At 39.9% G+C, this 16,397-nt stretch overlaps 1 protein-coding gene across 3 annotated transcripts; it reads right to left on the minus strand.

Moving 5' to 3' along the window:
• Positions 1–307: 307 nt before the first annotated feature.
• GPRC6A (G protein-coupled receptor class C group 6 member A) lies at positions 308–16,100 on the minus strand. 3 transcript variants are annotated; one of them, XM_016198735.2, is made up of 6 exons: positions 15,907–16,100; positions 13,289–13,592; positions 10,696–11,007; positions 6,770–6,982; positions 3,669–3,792; positions 308–1,422 (listed from the first exon to the last, which is right to left on the minus strand). In XM_016198735.2, the coding sequence occupies exons 1-6, from the start codon at positions 16,098–16,100 to the stop codon at positions 308–310; spliced, it is 2,262 nt and encodes a 753-aa protein (XP_016054221.2). The 3 variants fall into 3 exon arrangements, with proteins under 3 accessions (XP_016054221.2, XP_016054219.2, XP_016054220.2); XM_016198733.2 differs by having other exon boundaries at positions 10,171–11,007; XM_016198734.2 differs by lacking the exon at positions 6,770–6,982 and having other exon boundaries at positions 10,171–11,007.
• Positions 16,101–16,397: the final 297 nt, after the last annotated feature.

Genomic DNA, 16,397 nt, shown 5'->3' on the forward strand with positions numbered 1-16,397 from the left:
CGCCCGGCCGGGGCTGGACTAGTTTTGAATAGAAGAAATACCTTTAACTATGTGCCTAAGAGGAAAGAGGTAAAGATGGAAGCAGATGGACGTAGGAAGGAATAAAGTGAGTTTCAGGTTAAGGAACCTACTCTTTTTGTTAAACAGGTGGTTGGACAGAGAGGGGAACGTTCAACCAAAATTTGGTGAAAATAGTGTCAGTGAAGAAACACATAGGATATATCTGCCCGGGGAGTAAATGCACATCCTAAACGCAAAGACCCTAGAAACACTGTATTCTGGAATGCGCCACCTCTTAAGGACTCACTTATATGCTTGAAATTCTTTTCCGAGGCCAAATTTTAGGTGCACTTGTAGCATTTTCCTTGCATATGTGTGCAAATGCTTGTGTGCCGAGGTCTTTGCTCTTTGGCCAGGCCGCGGGCTTGCCCGCAGAGCTGGGGTTGGTTATTGTGACGCCGGTGTTAGTGGAGTCCAGTGAAACATGACTCACGGCCAGGCTGCCTGCACTGTGGGAAGAGTAACTATAAACCGTCTTGAGAAAGGCGGATTTGGTGTTAGTGTCTCGCTTACAAAGGATAATATAGCATTTGGGGAAGAATGTACAACACAGGACCCCATAGTTAGATATTAAAATAACGATAATCTCCGCAGCTGGCAAATACTTGCCAAATGTGGTAGCGTATACGGGGATGAATGTGGCCCAGGCTATGAAGTAAATGAGCATGCCAAACGTTATGAACTTGGCTTCATTGTAGTTCTCAGGCAGTTTCCTGCCTTTGAAGGCAAATAGGAAGCAAACGAAGGCCAGGAGGGCAATATAGCCCAGCATGGTGCCAAAGGCAAGGCTGGACCCCTCCTCACATTCGAGGATAATCACCCTGGGCAGCGAGACATTCTCTTCCACAGCAGGGGCTGCGAAGATGAGCCAGAGTGTGCAAATGACAACCTGGGTACCTGTGCAAGCGAAGACGATGGGGAGCGGCTTATAGAGGCACTTCAGGACCTTCTGTAACTTGGGGTCAAAGCTGAAGGCTAGCAGAATTTTCAGGGACTTTGTCAAAATGCAGGAGATGCAGAGAGTAAAGCTCACGCCAAATAGCATCTGCCGGGTTTTACATGTGAAGTCTTGTGGTTTTCCGACGAAAAAGCCCGTGCTGACAAAGTTGAGGAAGTGACAGAGGAGGATCACGTAGCAGACCATTAATCCCCCGGATGATTTCACAACAGGTGTGTTCAGGTTTCTTGTAAATATTATGCCAATAGCCAGAACAAACATGATTCCCAGCAGGGAGAGCGCCAGGAGCAGGATAGCCAAGGTGTCATTCCAGTCGAGATACTCCACTTCCTTTTCAAAGCACGTCTTGCTCTTTACAGGGGCCCAGTGAGTTTCGTTGTTGCATAAAAGGCAGTGATCCATGTCTAAAAGACAGAGGAGATTCAGTTACACTGCAAACATTTAAACTAGGTGATCGTCCAGCATGCTACAGATAGAATCCTTCTCAGCAATAGTCCGAACTAGAAATTGGATAGAGAAAATTGTCGCAATGGTTACTTATTAAAATAAAGCATGCACAAACCCCAAAGAAAGAGAGAGAGGAAGGTGAAGGTGAGGGAAAGGAAGAGGAGAGGGAAAAAACCTGAAAGAAAGCCAGCTAGGCTGTGAGTTTTTAGGAAATTAATATGCTCAGGATAGATGTTAGTCTGCTGTGAACTTGCTATTATAGGCGGCCTTTCAGGGACTCTGTTGGGAATAAAAGCTTTAGAATCAGATATATCTCAAGTCCCTTTCTCTATCTCCTATGATTCCTGTAATCTTGAAGAAGCTAAGCAAATTTTCTGAGTCTATTTCCAATTCTCTTAAAAATCCAAACATGACCCTGCCTCATTGGGGTGCTGCCTTCAGTGAGGTAATAAATATGCTTTGTGTGGAGCATATCACACAATAGACAGTCACTGTGGTGGGAGCTGCTATTGTCAATAAGGCTGCAGCTCTTTCAAAAGCAGAGACGATATGGCTGGGTCACCCCACAGTCCTCTAAAGACGAGATAACAAGAGATTGCCATCAATGACAGTTGATAAGAATGAAAGTTTATTTTCCCCCAGGAGGTTAGTGACGTTGAGCCTCTCACACAGGCAGTGATAAGGTTGGAAATGATTTATGCTGATTCTGACTGTCGGTGAGGGACCAATAGCTGATATCAGAGTGGAGGTTCTGGGAGTGTGATTGCATTGGCTCCCCATTTCCACCCCTTAATCACGGGGTCCCAGCTACTTCGGGAAAGCCTTTCTGTGTGCATCCACCTGATTACACTCCACGGTGCCTGTGTTCTCTGCCTCCTTAACCTCAAAGCCAGGTTGTGTTTCTGTTTATAAACTTTTTTACCTTCCCAGCCTCCTTCTCGTTCCAGATCCTATTTCCCTACAAGGATCCATTCTTCCCCATCTTTCCTTAGCCACTGCTGCTAGTATCTGACACTTTGTTCATTCAGCCAACAGGTAGTGGCCTTGTTCGTGTACAAGAGCTGTGCGTTGAGACGTTGAGAGGAACAAGAGATGATATCTTCTCAGTTTAGCTAAATCCTCACTTTTCATCCAAAGTTGTGCTCAATCTTTTACATTTGTTCTTGGAAGCAACTTGCTCTGGTTAGCAAAAGGCAACCCAGATTGTATCTTGAAAGACTCTCATACATCTCTATGGGAAATAAATTCTACATACTTTCTTGGTGTTTTTATTTATCCCACTTGGCAAACAGTTGCTAGATACCATATTGATTACCCCTCCCATTAACTAATTATTTATGCAGCACAACCCATCTCAGTTTGGGATAAACGGCATTTTTGTAGAACAGTGACAGAACACGGACATTGGAATGTTGACGTTGGGATACTTCTCCCCTTGGAGCCAATAAGAAAAAAAAGAACAGGCATTTGGGAGCTACTCTGGCTCTGGGGGGTCTCAGCTTTTATAGGATGACTAGGAACCCTAGTCATAAACAAGGGAACACGATGCTTTCAAATCAGGCTTAACTCCAGGAAAGTGCTGGTAGCCCTGCTAGGGTTCCGAAGGCTGCTGGCCTCCCTCCTATTCTCTAGTTTGTGTTTTGCTATGATGTCATCAAGTTGTTAACAGATCTGGCAAATGATCAGTTAGTAGCCTCTCATCTCTGCCAATAGTTCATCCCCTTGTCCCACAGAAAGTTCTTTTTTAAGCTTCACTGTCGTTTCTGAGTAACAGGGTAAGCAAACTGTGCATACATGGGTTTCTCTCCTGCTCAGTTTAGCGAATTCAGAATTAGTGATTTATAGTCATTGTGCCCCAGCTGCAAGTTGGGCATGTCTGTGTGGGAGACACATGGATAAAAACAGACAGAGTACATGCACTACTTTGAGAAGTGCTGGAGAGGACTCAGTTGGGGGAATGACGTTTTCCCTTGGACGTGAAGTTTCTTTCACATCTCTACTATGTATTGGTTGCATGTCTGCTGATATAATAAAGCAGATTCCAAGATAATGGAGTTTCACTGGAATTTAATATAGCAGGAGCACAAGATGTTTCTTTTTTTCAAATGGAAGAATAATCCAAATTAGGATTCATGCAAACAAAAAATCAGTCTAAGAGATGGTGGAGGTGTGTCACTGCACAGGCTATAGTGATTGTACTCACCTGTCTGGTTACTATAGTGATTTTCAGGACAGTTCACACATTCATAGCAGCAGATATGTTGACTTCTCATGGTTTTCTTCATTTGCCCAGGACTGCATTCCTTGGAGCATTTGGATTGAATTTGCTGCAAAGCGAAAAACTAACTTTGACTTAAAGATTTACTAAATAGTACTTTGGCCTCTAAAAAAATAGTATAATAGAATTGCTTTGTCATCTGAAGGAATGTGAACAAGTCTTAAAAAATAAATTAAAAAAAAACACACTTCAGATAATAAAACTACCTTGTGGGTTCTCCAGAGCAAAGCTTTAACCAGAACCATCCATGTTCATGGAGGATGCTTGGAGAACACCAAAGGACTTAACTATGAGATAAGCTGGACATCATTATGGGCATAAAAGTGAAACCTTTCTTCCCAGCAACGCGGTCCCTTGTATCCTCCCACATAAGAGACAGCAAAGACATTCTAAAGTATTGGTAACTTTGAGATGTCAGTAGATTTAAGGTTATCTGATGTCTTGGGCTATGGGTCTTGCTGACTTACCAGAAATGCTGATAGCCACCACCTCGCCTGAATATTGACAAGAGGATCTTAAAATCTGACGTACCTGATCTCCGGAATTACTAATTTCTGCTACTTCCTTGAAATATTTATGGGTGTTTCCATTGGAAAGGGAAACTTGTCTCTCTTTTTATGGCAATAAAACCCCTTCCATTTAGTTGCTAAAGGGGCCGATCAGTTATTTGTCATTGTATCACCTCCCCCTCATCGAGTATCTCCCCTGAAAAGTCTGAAGATAAGTCTTGGTAATAGAAAGACAGCTGTGTTTCTATCTTTCCAGGAAATAGTATGTTGCTTTACTGAAACAGGACAGGGGAAAGCAGCACAAGGATAGTGGCTTGAAGCATTTCTATATTTATTCTTCCATCCAACACATGTCTGTTGAAGGCCTGTTATATGCCCAGCACTGCTGTGATTGTTGAAGCCACAGCAGGGTTTAAAACACAAAAATCCATGTTCTCATAGGACTTCAGGTCTAGTTGACAAAATTGACAACGAACAAGACAAAAACAAGCAAAATGTACAGAATGCTAGACAGTGATACTCGCTAAAGAGAAAAATAAAGGAGGGTGTACATGAAGTATTAGGGTTACTTTGCAGTTTTAAATGAGGTAGCCAGGGATGGCCTCCCCAAGCTGGTGACATTTTAGAAAAGACAGAAAGGAAGAAAGTGAACCACATGGACAGGCAAAGGAGACAGCAGCTGAAAGGCCTTGGGCTAGAAGGGAAGGCATGTGTGGGGGAGAGAGAGCCTGTGGGGTTGTAGGAAGGGGCGAGAGGAGGGGGACGGTAGTAGGAGGTGAGGTCGGGAGGTACCGGTGGCAGGTCGTATATGGCTTTTTAAAGACATGGACTTACTCTGAGAGAAATAGGATGCATAGGGGGGTTCTGAGTGAGTGTTATATTTTACAGGGTTGCTCTGGCTGCTGTTTTAAGAACACCCTGAAGGGGGTAAGAACGGAAGCAGAGCAGTTAGAAGCCTATTGCCTTCACCTGGGTGAGAGGTGACAGGGGCTGGGAGTGGAGAGGCAGCCACTGAGTAGAGGGTAAAAATGGTCGGATTCTGGACCCGTTTGAGAGTGGAACTTGGATTATATTTGAAGCATGACAGAAAGAGAAGTGACAAGGGTCCCACCAGGTTTTTCCATGAGCAACTAGAAGGAAGTTGCCATTTGTTGAGATGGGGTAGGTTTGGGAGCTCAGTTGTGGAGATAGTCCATTTCTATGACCGTTAGACACCCAGGCAGAGATGCCCCTTAGGCAGCTGTAGATTTATTTGGGTTGAAATTCAGAAGATAAAAATCTGGGAGTAATTTGTCTTCTATATAATGACATTGTTTAAATCCACGAGCCTGGATGAGATCACTAAGAAGCGCGGACAAAAGGAGCAGTTCTGAGCTCTGGGCACACCGGTGTTTACAGGCAGTGGGGGTGCGGAGGAACCGCAAATGAGACCGGGGAGCAGTGGCCAGAGACAGGAAGAACGCCAAGGGAGTGTGGTGTCCAGGAGCAAATAAAGCACTTCAAGGTGGGGGGAATAATTAGCTGGTAAGAAAAGTACAACGATGTTTGGTGAACTAGACAGGAAGACGTGTGACGGATTGGAAAGAGTGCAAACAATTATGGGAGGAGAGAAATCGGGGCCAGTGAATATATTCAACTTTTTCAAGGAGTTTTGCCTTTAGAGAAATAGAGAAATAGGCAGTATATGGAGGGGGAAATAGAGGACCGATGGAGTTTTTCTTTTTTCTTTTTAAGATGGGAGGAATAAGCATATTTGTATTATCCTGTAGATAACACAGAAGAGCAAATGCTTGAGGATGCAGGAGAGAGTAGAGAAGTGCCAGAGCAATATCCTTGAGTAAGTGAAAGGAGTTGAGATCCAGAGGTCACGTGAAGGGGCTGACCTTGGCTGGGAGCACAGACAATCTATCCACAGTGCCAGATGGAAGGCAGGGACCCAGGCATAGGTGTGGTGGCAGGGAACACTGAAGTTCTTTCCTGATTGTTTCAGTTTCGTTAGTGAAATAGGAAGCAGAGTCAACTGAAAGCGAAGTTGGGGAAGATGTGTTGGAGTCAGAGAAGAGAAAGCATAAAATAGCCATCTAGGTAGGTGGGCAAGTTAATGGACTAGGGTAACAGTCTGTCCAGCAGCATTAAGGCTCACTGAAGGTTAGAAATCATGAATTTAAAGTGAGAACAGTTAGCAAGGTGTGTTTTTTTTTGTTGTTTTTTTTTTCTTCTCCAAGTTCAGGTACATGGGAGCTACATTGATTATGCAGAGTCTTTAATTTAACCAGGATTTTGCTTTGGTAAAATGACTATGACTAAGAAAGAGAGAGGGACAAGGGAACTGAAGTTGTGTACAAGGGAGAAAAACACAAGTTGGCCATGGAATTTGAGGAAAGAAGTTGGGGACAATGAACAGGTTAATAGGATCACTGGAGGTCCTGGTGGGGTCAAGGACTTTTGCAGTTAAGGTATCAATTAATTTGAATGTTACAAAGCAATCTTCAACCTTAAGATTACCTTAATAGTTACCTTAAGATTCCTGAACTCATTTTTTGTTTCCTGGTCTGTGACGATAAAGACATCATTCTTCAGGTCGTATTGTGCCATCTTGGTGATAGTCATGTGGCCATTGACCTCCTTCCAGAGCACAACATCATATCCAGTATTCATGTCCCCATGGGCATCAAAGTGGAATAGCTTCCCTCCATCAGTGAATGTCACATTTTTCAGTACATCTAGTAACTATAAAAATAATAATAGAAAACAAACACTAATAGAAATATTGTAAGTGTATCCATTATATCAATTATAACACTGCCTTATAAGGAATATCACCTAAAATTAGAAAAAAGACATCCTGAATCAGTGAGTGTGGTAACTAGTTGTGAAGGTTCTTACTTACTGGGCAACAATTTGAGAATTCTAGCCTCGTTTCTGCCAAAGTCTAGTCCATAAAATTGAAATCTGAGCATCTTCATTTTTCCACATTGCAGAATTTCAGAATGGGTCCTCTGGGGCACATGTCTGGGCTCTAATTCTGGTTCCATATCTCATTAGTAGTGTGATCTTGACAGTTTTTCCCATTTATAAAATGAAGTAAATAAAACCTACCTTATAGGGTTATTGGAAGAATTAAATATAATTATGAATGTAAAGAGTGTAGCCCAATATCTGGCACAGACTAAGGGTTAATAAAGACCATATTAATACCTGTTATTAGTTAAATGGGGACATTGTGCAAATAAATAAAAATATTGAGTCTATCAACTAATAATGTCCCCGACATTCATATATTACTTGCTAATACTCAAATCTGTGATATCCTTTTACTCTATAACAACTTGGTGAAGCATGTTGAACAGGGATCATCTCCTCTTTTGTTCTATGAGGACCCCCAACCAAACAGTAAGGAACTTATTTGAGGACACACATCTTGACTTTCATTATGTGGTCATTTCATTGCACCAAAAATATACTAATTCAAAGTCTCCTCACTATTTTTTCTTTTTGACTCCAAAGTGATTACTAATGTGCCATCTGGAGCTATGGGAGGCAGGAAAATGCACCTTTTCCTTCTAGAGTTCACAATTGGCCTGACTGTTGGCCCAGTTAGAGTGGGTGATCCAAGCTAGTCATTGTCCTGCTCACCATCCCCAAAATGAAGGCTGAGCGGACAGAGCTAAAAACCTGGGAGATGGGCCAGGAACAACAGTACCCTGTTCTTGGGGAGGTAGTGAGTAGCATCCCCATGAGAGAAGTTTAGTTGATGGGTGTACATAAGGGAACCATTAATGACCACCCTAAGTCCATACTTTGTTACTCATATGGGGGGTGTGGATCTTATTATCTCCAATGATTTTCAATGCTTCAGTGATTGAGTGCATAGTATAGTGACTTCTAAATTCTATTTCTAATTTAATTCATAAAATGATTTCTTTTGACTTGAGAGGATAGAAATGCAATGAAAAATCATTTGTCTTATCACCCAATTTGTACAGTGAGCACTTGTATGCAAGGCGATGTTTTACTGACAAGTGAGGCAGCCACGTTGAGCTTGTGCTGCAGAGAAAAAACACTGGACTAGGAGGGAGGAAAGCAGGTTGCACTTCTGGCTCCACCATTAACTTGATATACAACCATGGCTAAGTAAATACCCTCTGCGAACATGCCAGGCCCACTCTTTATCTAGGTCTATAAAGCCATGTGCCTTTTGTTGGGTGCAAAATCTATGAAATGAAGTAAAAATCATTCTATTGAATAGAATTATCATTTTATTCCTGCTCAGTTAATCTTATATGACTGTTTCTTCTTCTATTTTTTGTTTTTAGTCAATATAATATAAAAAAATCAAGTTATATTTTAAGGTAAATATATTAGCTGTGATAGTCATGTCAATGACCAAATGCCACTTTAGTAAAATCTCTAAGCATGTTGATTTTATTAGATATCCCCACAGGTTTCATAGTTCTTGTAATGAATGTAAATTAGTATTAGATTTAAATAGAAGGGCATTAGGTTTAACTTGGTGAATTTAACCAAAAAAAATCATATTCTAACAATTGCATGGAAGAAAAAAAATGGAGGGAACAAAAATAAAAGAATAAGTGAGGGCCTACTGTCAGTGTTCCCAACTCTGTCTCTATATTGATTTTTCTTCCGTTCCTTCCTTAAGCAAAACACACACATAAGACTCAGTAACTCAGTTCTTTAGGGAGCATATCCTTTTCCACTCTTGTGCCTGAACTGTAGTTTATACCTGTTTTTTCCTGTATTTAATTAGGTTTTACAGGGTGAAGTTCTGACACATAAATGTCCTGTAAATAATGATCACATTGTATGATGTAAATAAGTGCAATTCCATATTTGTTCTTACAGGAAGGAGGGTGGAGGCAGATAAAACAATGCCTTTCTTACTTGTTAAATATGATAGAACATTTACTCTGCATTAAGGTACAATTTGTATGTTAATGCTCTAGTTATTAATCTATTAAATGCTTTGCCCACCAATTATGCACTTATTTTTCATTGAGACTGAAATTCATTATAAACTGACACTATAAAATTTACAGAGTAGGATTTGCATTTCCATTATTAGCTAGTTCACCTCTGTATGATAATGACCTGTGTTTGAGAACACATCAGTTTAGCTGGTGTGGTTGATGTTTCCATTTTCCTAACTGCTCTGATGTTCCCTCTTATCTCCACAAGTAGGCTGTGCTTATGAAAAGGAGGTTTCTATGTGAGTAAATTACAGAATAGCAGAGGAAGCAGCCTTGTATCTCCGATACCCAACCTTTGTTTTTTCCTTTTATGACATTTTCTGTGGTGTAGCAAAAAGCCCACTGGACTAAAGCTGGGACAGTTTCACTACTAACTATGTGGGTGACCATGGGCCAGATCCTTGTTGCTGACGTCCCCTCCATCTCTAAACAGTTGCAAGTCTCAGTCACCAATAACACTTCCTCTAGTCACTTCTCTCAGATGGAGTGGAAAGCATATGAGTCCTGTGGACCTACCCTAATATAAAAATTAGAGAGGATGTATCAGTGCTTAGTACAGTAGCCCTAAAATTTTATAGTTATTTCCCTTATCACTCCAAAATCCACCCAAATGTAGCTGATCACCTCAGACTTTGGAGCATGTGTTTGTGGGTATTTAAAGTAAAAATCACAAAAGTAGAAATAGCCTGTCCTGGGTTCCCACTTGTAAAATCAGAAGAATTGAGTCTTGCTACTTTCACCTTCTTTTCCCTTACAAATTTAAAACAAATATATTTTAGAACAAAAAGCAATTGGTAGAAATGCAGGTTATTCAAACACTGAAGATGTCTCCTAATAAAAGGGGTATTACAAGCAGTTCATATAACTCTGCAAACTAAAGCAATGAAGGAAATTATGGTGGGAGAATTTTCTTGGATTGTGAGTTAGTACCTCCCATGGCTGAAAGGCGTTGGGGTTCTTACAGTCTCGAGCTTGGCACAGATCCCGAATGGCATAACCAAGGGCAAACACAGCGAGCTGAATGCTGTGAACAAGTCCTGGCTCAGTGTAATCCCACAGGAAGTCATTCCTCAGGGAGAAGTTCCTGCCTATATCCTTGTTAGCCTTGTAGGCCAAAGTCGCCTGAGAATGGTTGAAAATGCATTGACTCAAATCACTGTCTTTGACATAAGCACAGGCAGACAAGAGCATGGCGTATTCATCTAAGGGTTTGTTATGATCACTGGGAAACATACGCAGGTTTTGAAGAAAGGACTGGAAAGAGGACACATTCCCTTTTCTAAAGGTAAACCCTACAACTTTGCCAATCCTTTTAACATTAGGAATGGTGGTGATCTTGGTGGCTGTTGACCAATTGTCGCTAGCAATCCAGACCTTATTTACATTCCTTTCAATGGCTTTACTGAAGAGACTGAACACATGGAACTGCCCCAGAAATACCACAATGACATTAACGTGGGCTTCTGCTATGATTTTCTCAAGTGTCTGGTTGATCCTGATTTCAATGGTGTTATCTGAGAGGAAGGCTGGGAGGACTTCTTTGAAGGCTATGCACACATTATTTGCCAAGGTCTGAATTGCAAAAGTGCTGAGAGCCAGGCGTCCATAGTCATCATCTGTGGTTATGATGCCAATCCAGTTCCATCCAGATTTCTGAATCAGGTGGGCCATTGCTTTAGTTTGATAGAAGTCACTGGGCACAGTCCGTAAAAACGAAGGAAAGCGAATTTTGTCACTTAGTATTTCTGCCGTTGATACATAACTCACCTGGAAATTGAAGAATCTTTTAGTTATGGTGCTGAAGAGCTCCAGATGGCTGTTCCTAGTAGGTGTCGCTCTCTTTTATTTCTGTGAGTTTTCATAACCTTTTTAAAATTCTCTGGTCCTTTCTAGCCTTCCCTTTCAATGAACTCCAAATAGCTTAAATCATGACACTTAGTACCTGGTGACTGGTTACAGTCACTGCTCTCTAATCATTACATATTGTGTAAAGTGTAAGTCTTTGGAGGGTTCAGGCTCTATCCTATCTCTTTATCTACACTTCTATGTCACAGAGCTAATAATGGATATTATTTAAATACTTAGTGGTAAATACAAGAAAAACACAGCCAGTCAAATAAGCAATGCATTTTGGGAGGCCTAGTATGTTCAAAATTTTGTCTAATTTACAACTTTGGTGATTTTTATTTGAGATAAAACAAATCATCCAGCCAAGTAATCATTTAGTCCAGGGGTGAGCAAACTTTTTCTGTAACGAACCAAGTGTAAAACATTTTAAGCTTTGTTGGTCACATATGGTCCCTATTATATATTCTCTTTTGTTACAACATTTAAAAAAATATATAAAAATCATTCTTAGCTTGACTGCTTAAGAGATTGAGAGCTATATTTGGCCTGCAGGCTATAGTTTTCTGTCCTTTGATCTAGTCAAATGAGCATCAGCATTTGGGGAGACCTACCTGATGTGTGCAAAGGTTTGCCCGATTTACAATTTAGGTGATTTTAGTCTAGGGAGAATTATTATGGTCCACAGCTGCAATTGCTCCATGTCACTTGCTCAGTGGTTTTTATTTTTATTTTTATTATTTACAGCAACCACATGATATGATGGAAAAACAATAGGCTTTGGAGTCAGACAAATTGTTAGAGTCCTGACTTCGATAAATTTGGGAAAGTTAGTTAACTTCTTTTTACCTAGGATTCTCGTGACGATTACAGGAGAGCATTTAAGTGGATGTTAGCCATGGTGGACCTTAGTTCCCTTCCTAGTACCCGACTGATGTTCCATGCCTGCCTATGTTGTGAGAGCTGGGCTACTGTAAAATCAGTTTTACCCATGGAAGGTCCCCTTTCCTTCTGTGTTGTCTATCATGGAAATTACATTTCTACATAAAACTATCATTGTCGAGATAATCTACTTTTCTTATCACCTAAATAGCATTATACATCGTCTAGAAAATTTGAGCTAAAGCCTTACCTCTGAGATATTTGGAGGGATAATTCTTTAGTTTTGTCATTTTGGATTTAAACTGTTTATTGTCATCTTCATTAGGCTATAACGTAATGGGACTTCCCACTCTTTCATGGGTATATGTACTTATTTACTCTAGCTCTGAAAATTATGTATTTTGATTTCTTTTGCATGTTTATTATATATCTTTTCACTTCTAACAGATGGTCATTTCTTTGTAATATGACTATAAACCTTTTTATTTTCTTTGGCGTCTAATCTTCCTTGAGCTTAGGAAACAGTGACCTATCGAGTTGCAAAGTGATGTGACACAAAGGTAAGCAGCTCAGAATGAGAGTCCAGGGGACTTGCTAGACTCTGAGTAACAGGCAAGAGCTTAGTGCAGGGCTCTCTAAAATCTGTTTCGGGTTTTCTGAGACCTTTTTGCTTACTTCCTGGCTAACGGCGTGCATTACAGAGAAATCCGCAGTTCCACAGTCTGCTCAAAGCCTTCTCATCATTCTCAGAACAAGTGCAAATCACACCTCAGCCTACAAGATGCCCCACCAACTGACCTTTGCCTCTCTCTGTAGGTGCATCTCTTACCATGCATGCTCCTTTCTGCTCAACCGATCGAGCCATATAGACATTTTTGTTATTCTTTGGACATATTAACTTTGTACTTGCTGCTTTTTTAGCCTAGACACTGTCTTTCCTTCCTCCATCTTCCCTTGGCTGTCCCTTCTCATTCAAGTTTTAAGCTAAACATCATTTCCTCAGTAAGCCTTCCTTGACCTCCATCTTCCCTTCCTTCTCACTCTCTTCTGTTTTCTTCATAGCACCTGACTGATATTATTTCAGAAACAAAGCAGTTGAGGTCCTCAGAGCTTTGTGTCTGGTCAGAAACTAGACATGACAGATTGAGGGGTGACTACTCCCTTAGTGCTTTGCCCACTATCTGATCCATATAGGAAACATCCTTTCTTTGACTAAGAGAAAGGAAAATTAAAATAAAAACAACTTCCTAACTAGTTTCCCAGGTTACCCATAATAAAGAACATAATCAAAACCAATGTAGGGAGGTAGAACAAAACCTACCTGTGGCATGAGCTGTAAATTCAGTATCCTGGAGACTGCCATGCTTATCTCTGAGTAGCCAGCCCCTATGACAGCCTTCACCCTTGGCATGTAGCTGGAATAGTTACACTTAAACTCCACAATTTCTCTGGAGCAGTTGAACTTAGAAAGAAACCTCAGAGCAGCTGCCATTGCCACTGTGACTTCACTACAAGTGTCATAGATTTCGTACCCCAGTTTAACTCCAGATAATAATGTTGAATTATTGATCATCTCGATGCTGTGTATCATGGCAAGAGTTTGAAGAAAATTTGATATTTCGAACCTGTTGAGAAGCAAGAATTTTTTGAAATCAGAAATTAACTTTTCTACGGACATGGTTATATCTTATTTTACACATCTCTGCCTTAGAGTAGATGGTTTCTGGATCAATGTGACTTACTTCTTAAAGGGCTTAAGAGGTAAAAAAATTATTTAAAAATAATTTTTGATAGATGTGGTTTTAAAAAGGTATATAGAAACCCACAATTTCTCAAATGGGTTTTATGGAATGAATTTTAGGATAATTTTGAACACTCTTTAGTATTCTGCAGTATGAAGGTGTGTTAGATTTTTTTTCCTTTTTGAGTTAATGTCAGCATTTTATTGCTCTTCAAGCACTTGCTTTTAGATTCACAAGCCTATCTTTTAATTTTCTGATTCTGATATGTTGTGGTTGAAAACCAGATTAATAAGGCTCTTAAAAATAACTTGCAAAACAGGCTCCAAATAAAAGCTCAGTAGCCTTCTCCTAAAGTACACTGTTTTAGTGTCAAGGCTTAGCTATCTCCTATTTCAAAGGGCTTTTCCAGTTGACTTCTAGGTTTATGATTATTCCAGAGCAATGAGTTGTTTGATTACTGATTTACTGTTTCATCCACCGCAGTTACAAAAGGCTGCAAACAGAGCCAAAAATATAAGGATTAAATAGAGTTTTTAAATGAATAAAAGGGGATATTATTGCTCAGCAGTTTACTATTCTAAAGTTTCCTTTTACTTCACTGAGTTACGACAAATCAAATAAAACTGTTTGAATAATATTATTTGTCCTTGTGGATTATCTAAATGTGAAGTTTAGCAAATTTGCATTAAAATTTTAATTTAAAGAAAGACACAAAGAGAAAGGTTAAAGTATTGAATTGTCTGCCAATGAAAAGTACAATATTTTCAGAGCATCGCACATGTTAGCTCCACGAGCGTCAGAACCTCTTTGGTGTACTCACCTCCGTATCCCCCATGCCTAGCATCGGGGCTGCGTGATGTAGACATTTAACAAATAGTTGTCTAATGTTGAATGAATATTTCTCTCAAGGTGTGACAATAAGGTGAAAGGATGCTCCATGTAGTGATTTTTCCAGAATAAATTTGCTTATTAGGTCAAATAATTCTTTAGTTTTTCCCATTCCTAATTATTGGCCTATAATAGTGGGCCTCAAATCTGTAGTCATTCTCTGGGTACCAATTCAGTGCTCTGAAAAAATCTTCATGAATTATTTTGAGGTGTTCCCTGGTATTCTTGGTAATCAACAATTATGATGACAGCAGCTCAACAGGCCGAGCTTCCGAGTAGAATGGCAGGAAGGAAGCTCAGTGTGATGTGGGGTCACATTTTATCTGAAATCATTCTTAGAGGGCCTGGTAAATACATTAAAAAAAATTTGAGTATAGTTGGTATACAATATTAAGTACTTTTTAATAAAGAAATAAAAAGGGAGGGTAAATGAGGATATTAAATTTATACACAAAAACATCGAGATAGAAATTGAGATGTTAGAGTTAAAAGGAAGTGTGGGGATTCTGTTGCCATAGCTACAAAAACTGATGCCACCTGTGTCCTTCAGGAGCTTATTTGGGCCCCTTATTTTATAGATGAGAACACTGGAAACTGGAACTCAAAGAGTTTAAGTGATTTGCCTAAGTCTACAAAATTAGTTTACCTCCAAACTGAAATTAGAATGCAAATATCCTGCTCTCTTAAAGAAAATCCACTTGTAACATCTTCTACCCAGCTTTGCTTTTCCCTATTACACTTTGCCTAATGTCTTTCCTACAGTCAAGCTTTAACCATGTAAGGTGTTTATCAAGGAATGAACACTTTGAGTTGAGGTAGGGCCTTACTTTATCATAAAACAATTAGATTTTTTTCAAGATGGAAATAAATACAGTGTTGATAAAAGTTGTAGTGTAGAGAAAAAAATTAAAGGTAGTCTATTTTAAACAAAAAAATAATAGATCCATGTTTAAAACAAAAAGCATGCTGTGAGTATAGAAATGTAAACATGTTATGTATGCTTGTGGTGGACAAACTACAGTTCTTCTTATTGGTTTTCTCAAGTGACTTCTGAGATTTTTTTTTTAGGCAAAATACATTTAAATATATCAATAAAAATATTCATTGCTTCTGTACTTGGAGGTTGGCTATACATATAGCACTGATATATCTCTCCTTTAAGGAAGCATGGGAAAACTATGGCAACTTAAAAATATGAGAGTTTAGATTTTATTAAAACAAGTTAAAAGTCAATACAAGTACACATTTATATAGCTGGTCTCACTGTGTACTCCTGAAATTTAATTATGTTCCTTAAGGCTTTACTCACCCAACACACTTCTGGATTTCTGGTCGTCTGGGATAATCTTCTGAGGATAGCATTTTTTCATGAATGGCAAACAAACCTCCAATCATGATATGTCCAGGAGAAGTGGCAGCCACAAAGTCATCAGGGGTCTGGCAAGGCTGGGCAGTAGCAGGAATAATCACAAAGCAGGTAATCAGTACAATCAGTAATGCCATGTTTCTCTCTCACTTGCTCACTCCATGCAAGTTCTCAGGAATCATTAAGCTCACAGAGTGCCAACATGTAACTATTTCACCTGTAAACACCGTGGAAGGTATAGGACAGTGTCAGGGCCCAGAAACACTCAGTATTCAGATACTTGATGAAAGTCTAAACAGCTCTTCACCAATGAGAGCATATCAGGCTTTCTAACACTCCCTTGTGGGAGATGGGTGACAGCAGGGCTGCTGGGTAAAGCTGGTAGAAACACGGACAGGTTTGCATTTCCAGGCGTAGCACCTTCAAGGCACAAA

The sequence above is a fragment of the Miniopterus natalensis genome, chromosome 5, assembly GCF_054644295.1.
Source record: "Miniopterus natalensis isolate mMinNat1 chromosome 5, mMinNat1.hap1, whole genome shotgun sequence".
NCBI classification, from domain to species: Eukaryota; Metazoa; Chordata; class Mammalia; order Chiroptera; family Miniopteridae; genus Miniopterus; species Miniopterus natalensis.

What these genes read in the sequence shown, in the direction of transcription:
- GPRC6A (XM_016198733.2), bottom strand. Translation starts at nt 16,100, where the DNA reads ATGGCATTACTGATTGTACTGATTACCTGCTTTGTGATTATTCCTGCT. An exon ending in ACGCCTTTCAGCCATGGGAG is followed by an intron (nt 6,983 to 10,170) that starts GTACTAACTCAC and finishes TTATTTTTATAG; the next exon opens with TTACTAGATGTACTGAAAAA. An exon ending in ATGAGTTCAGGAATCTTAAG is followed by an intron (nt 3,793 to 6,769) that starts GTAACTATTAAG and finishes TTCGCTTTGCAG; the next exon opens with CAAATTCAATCCAAATGCTC.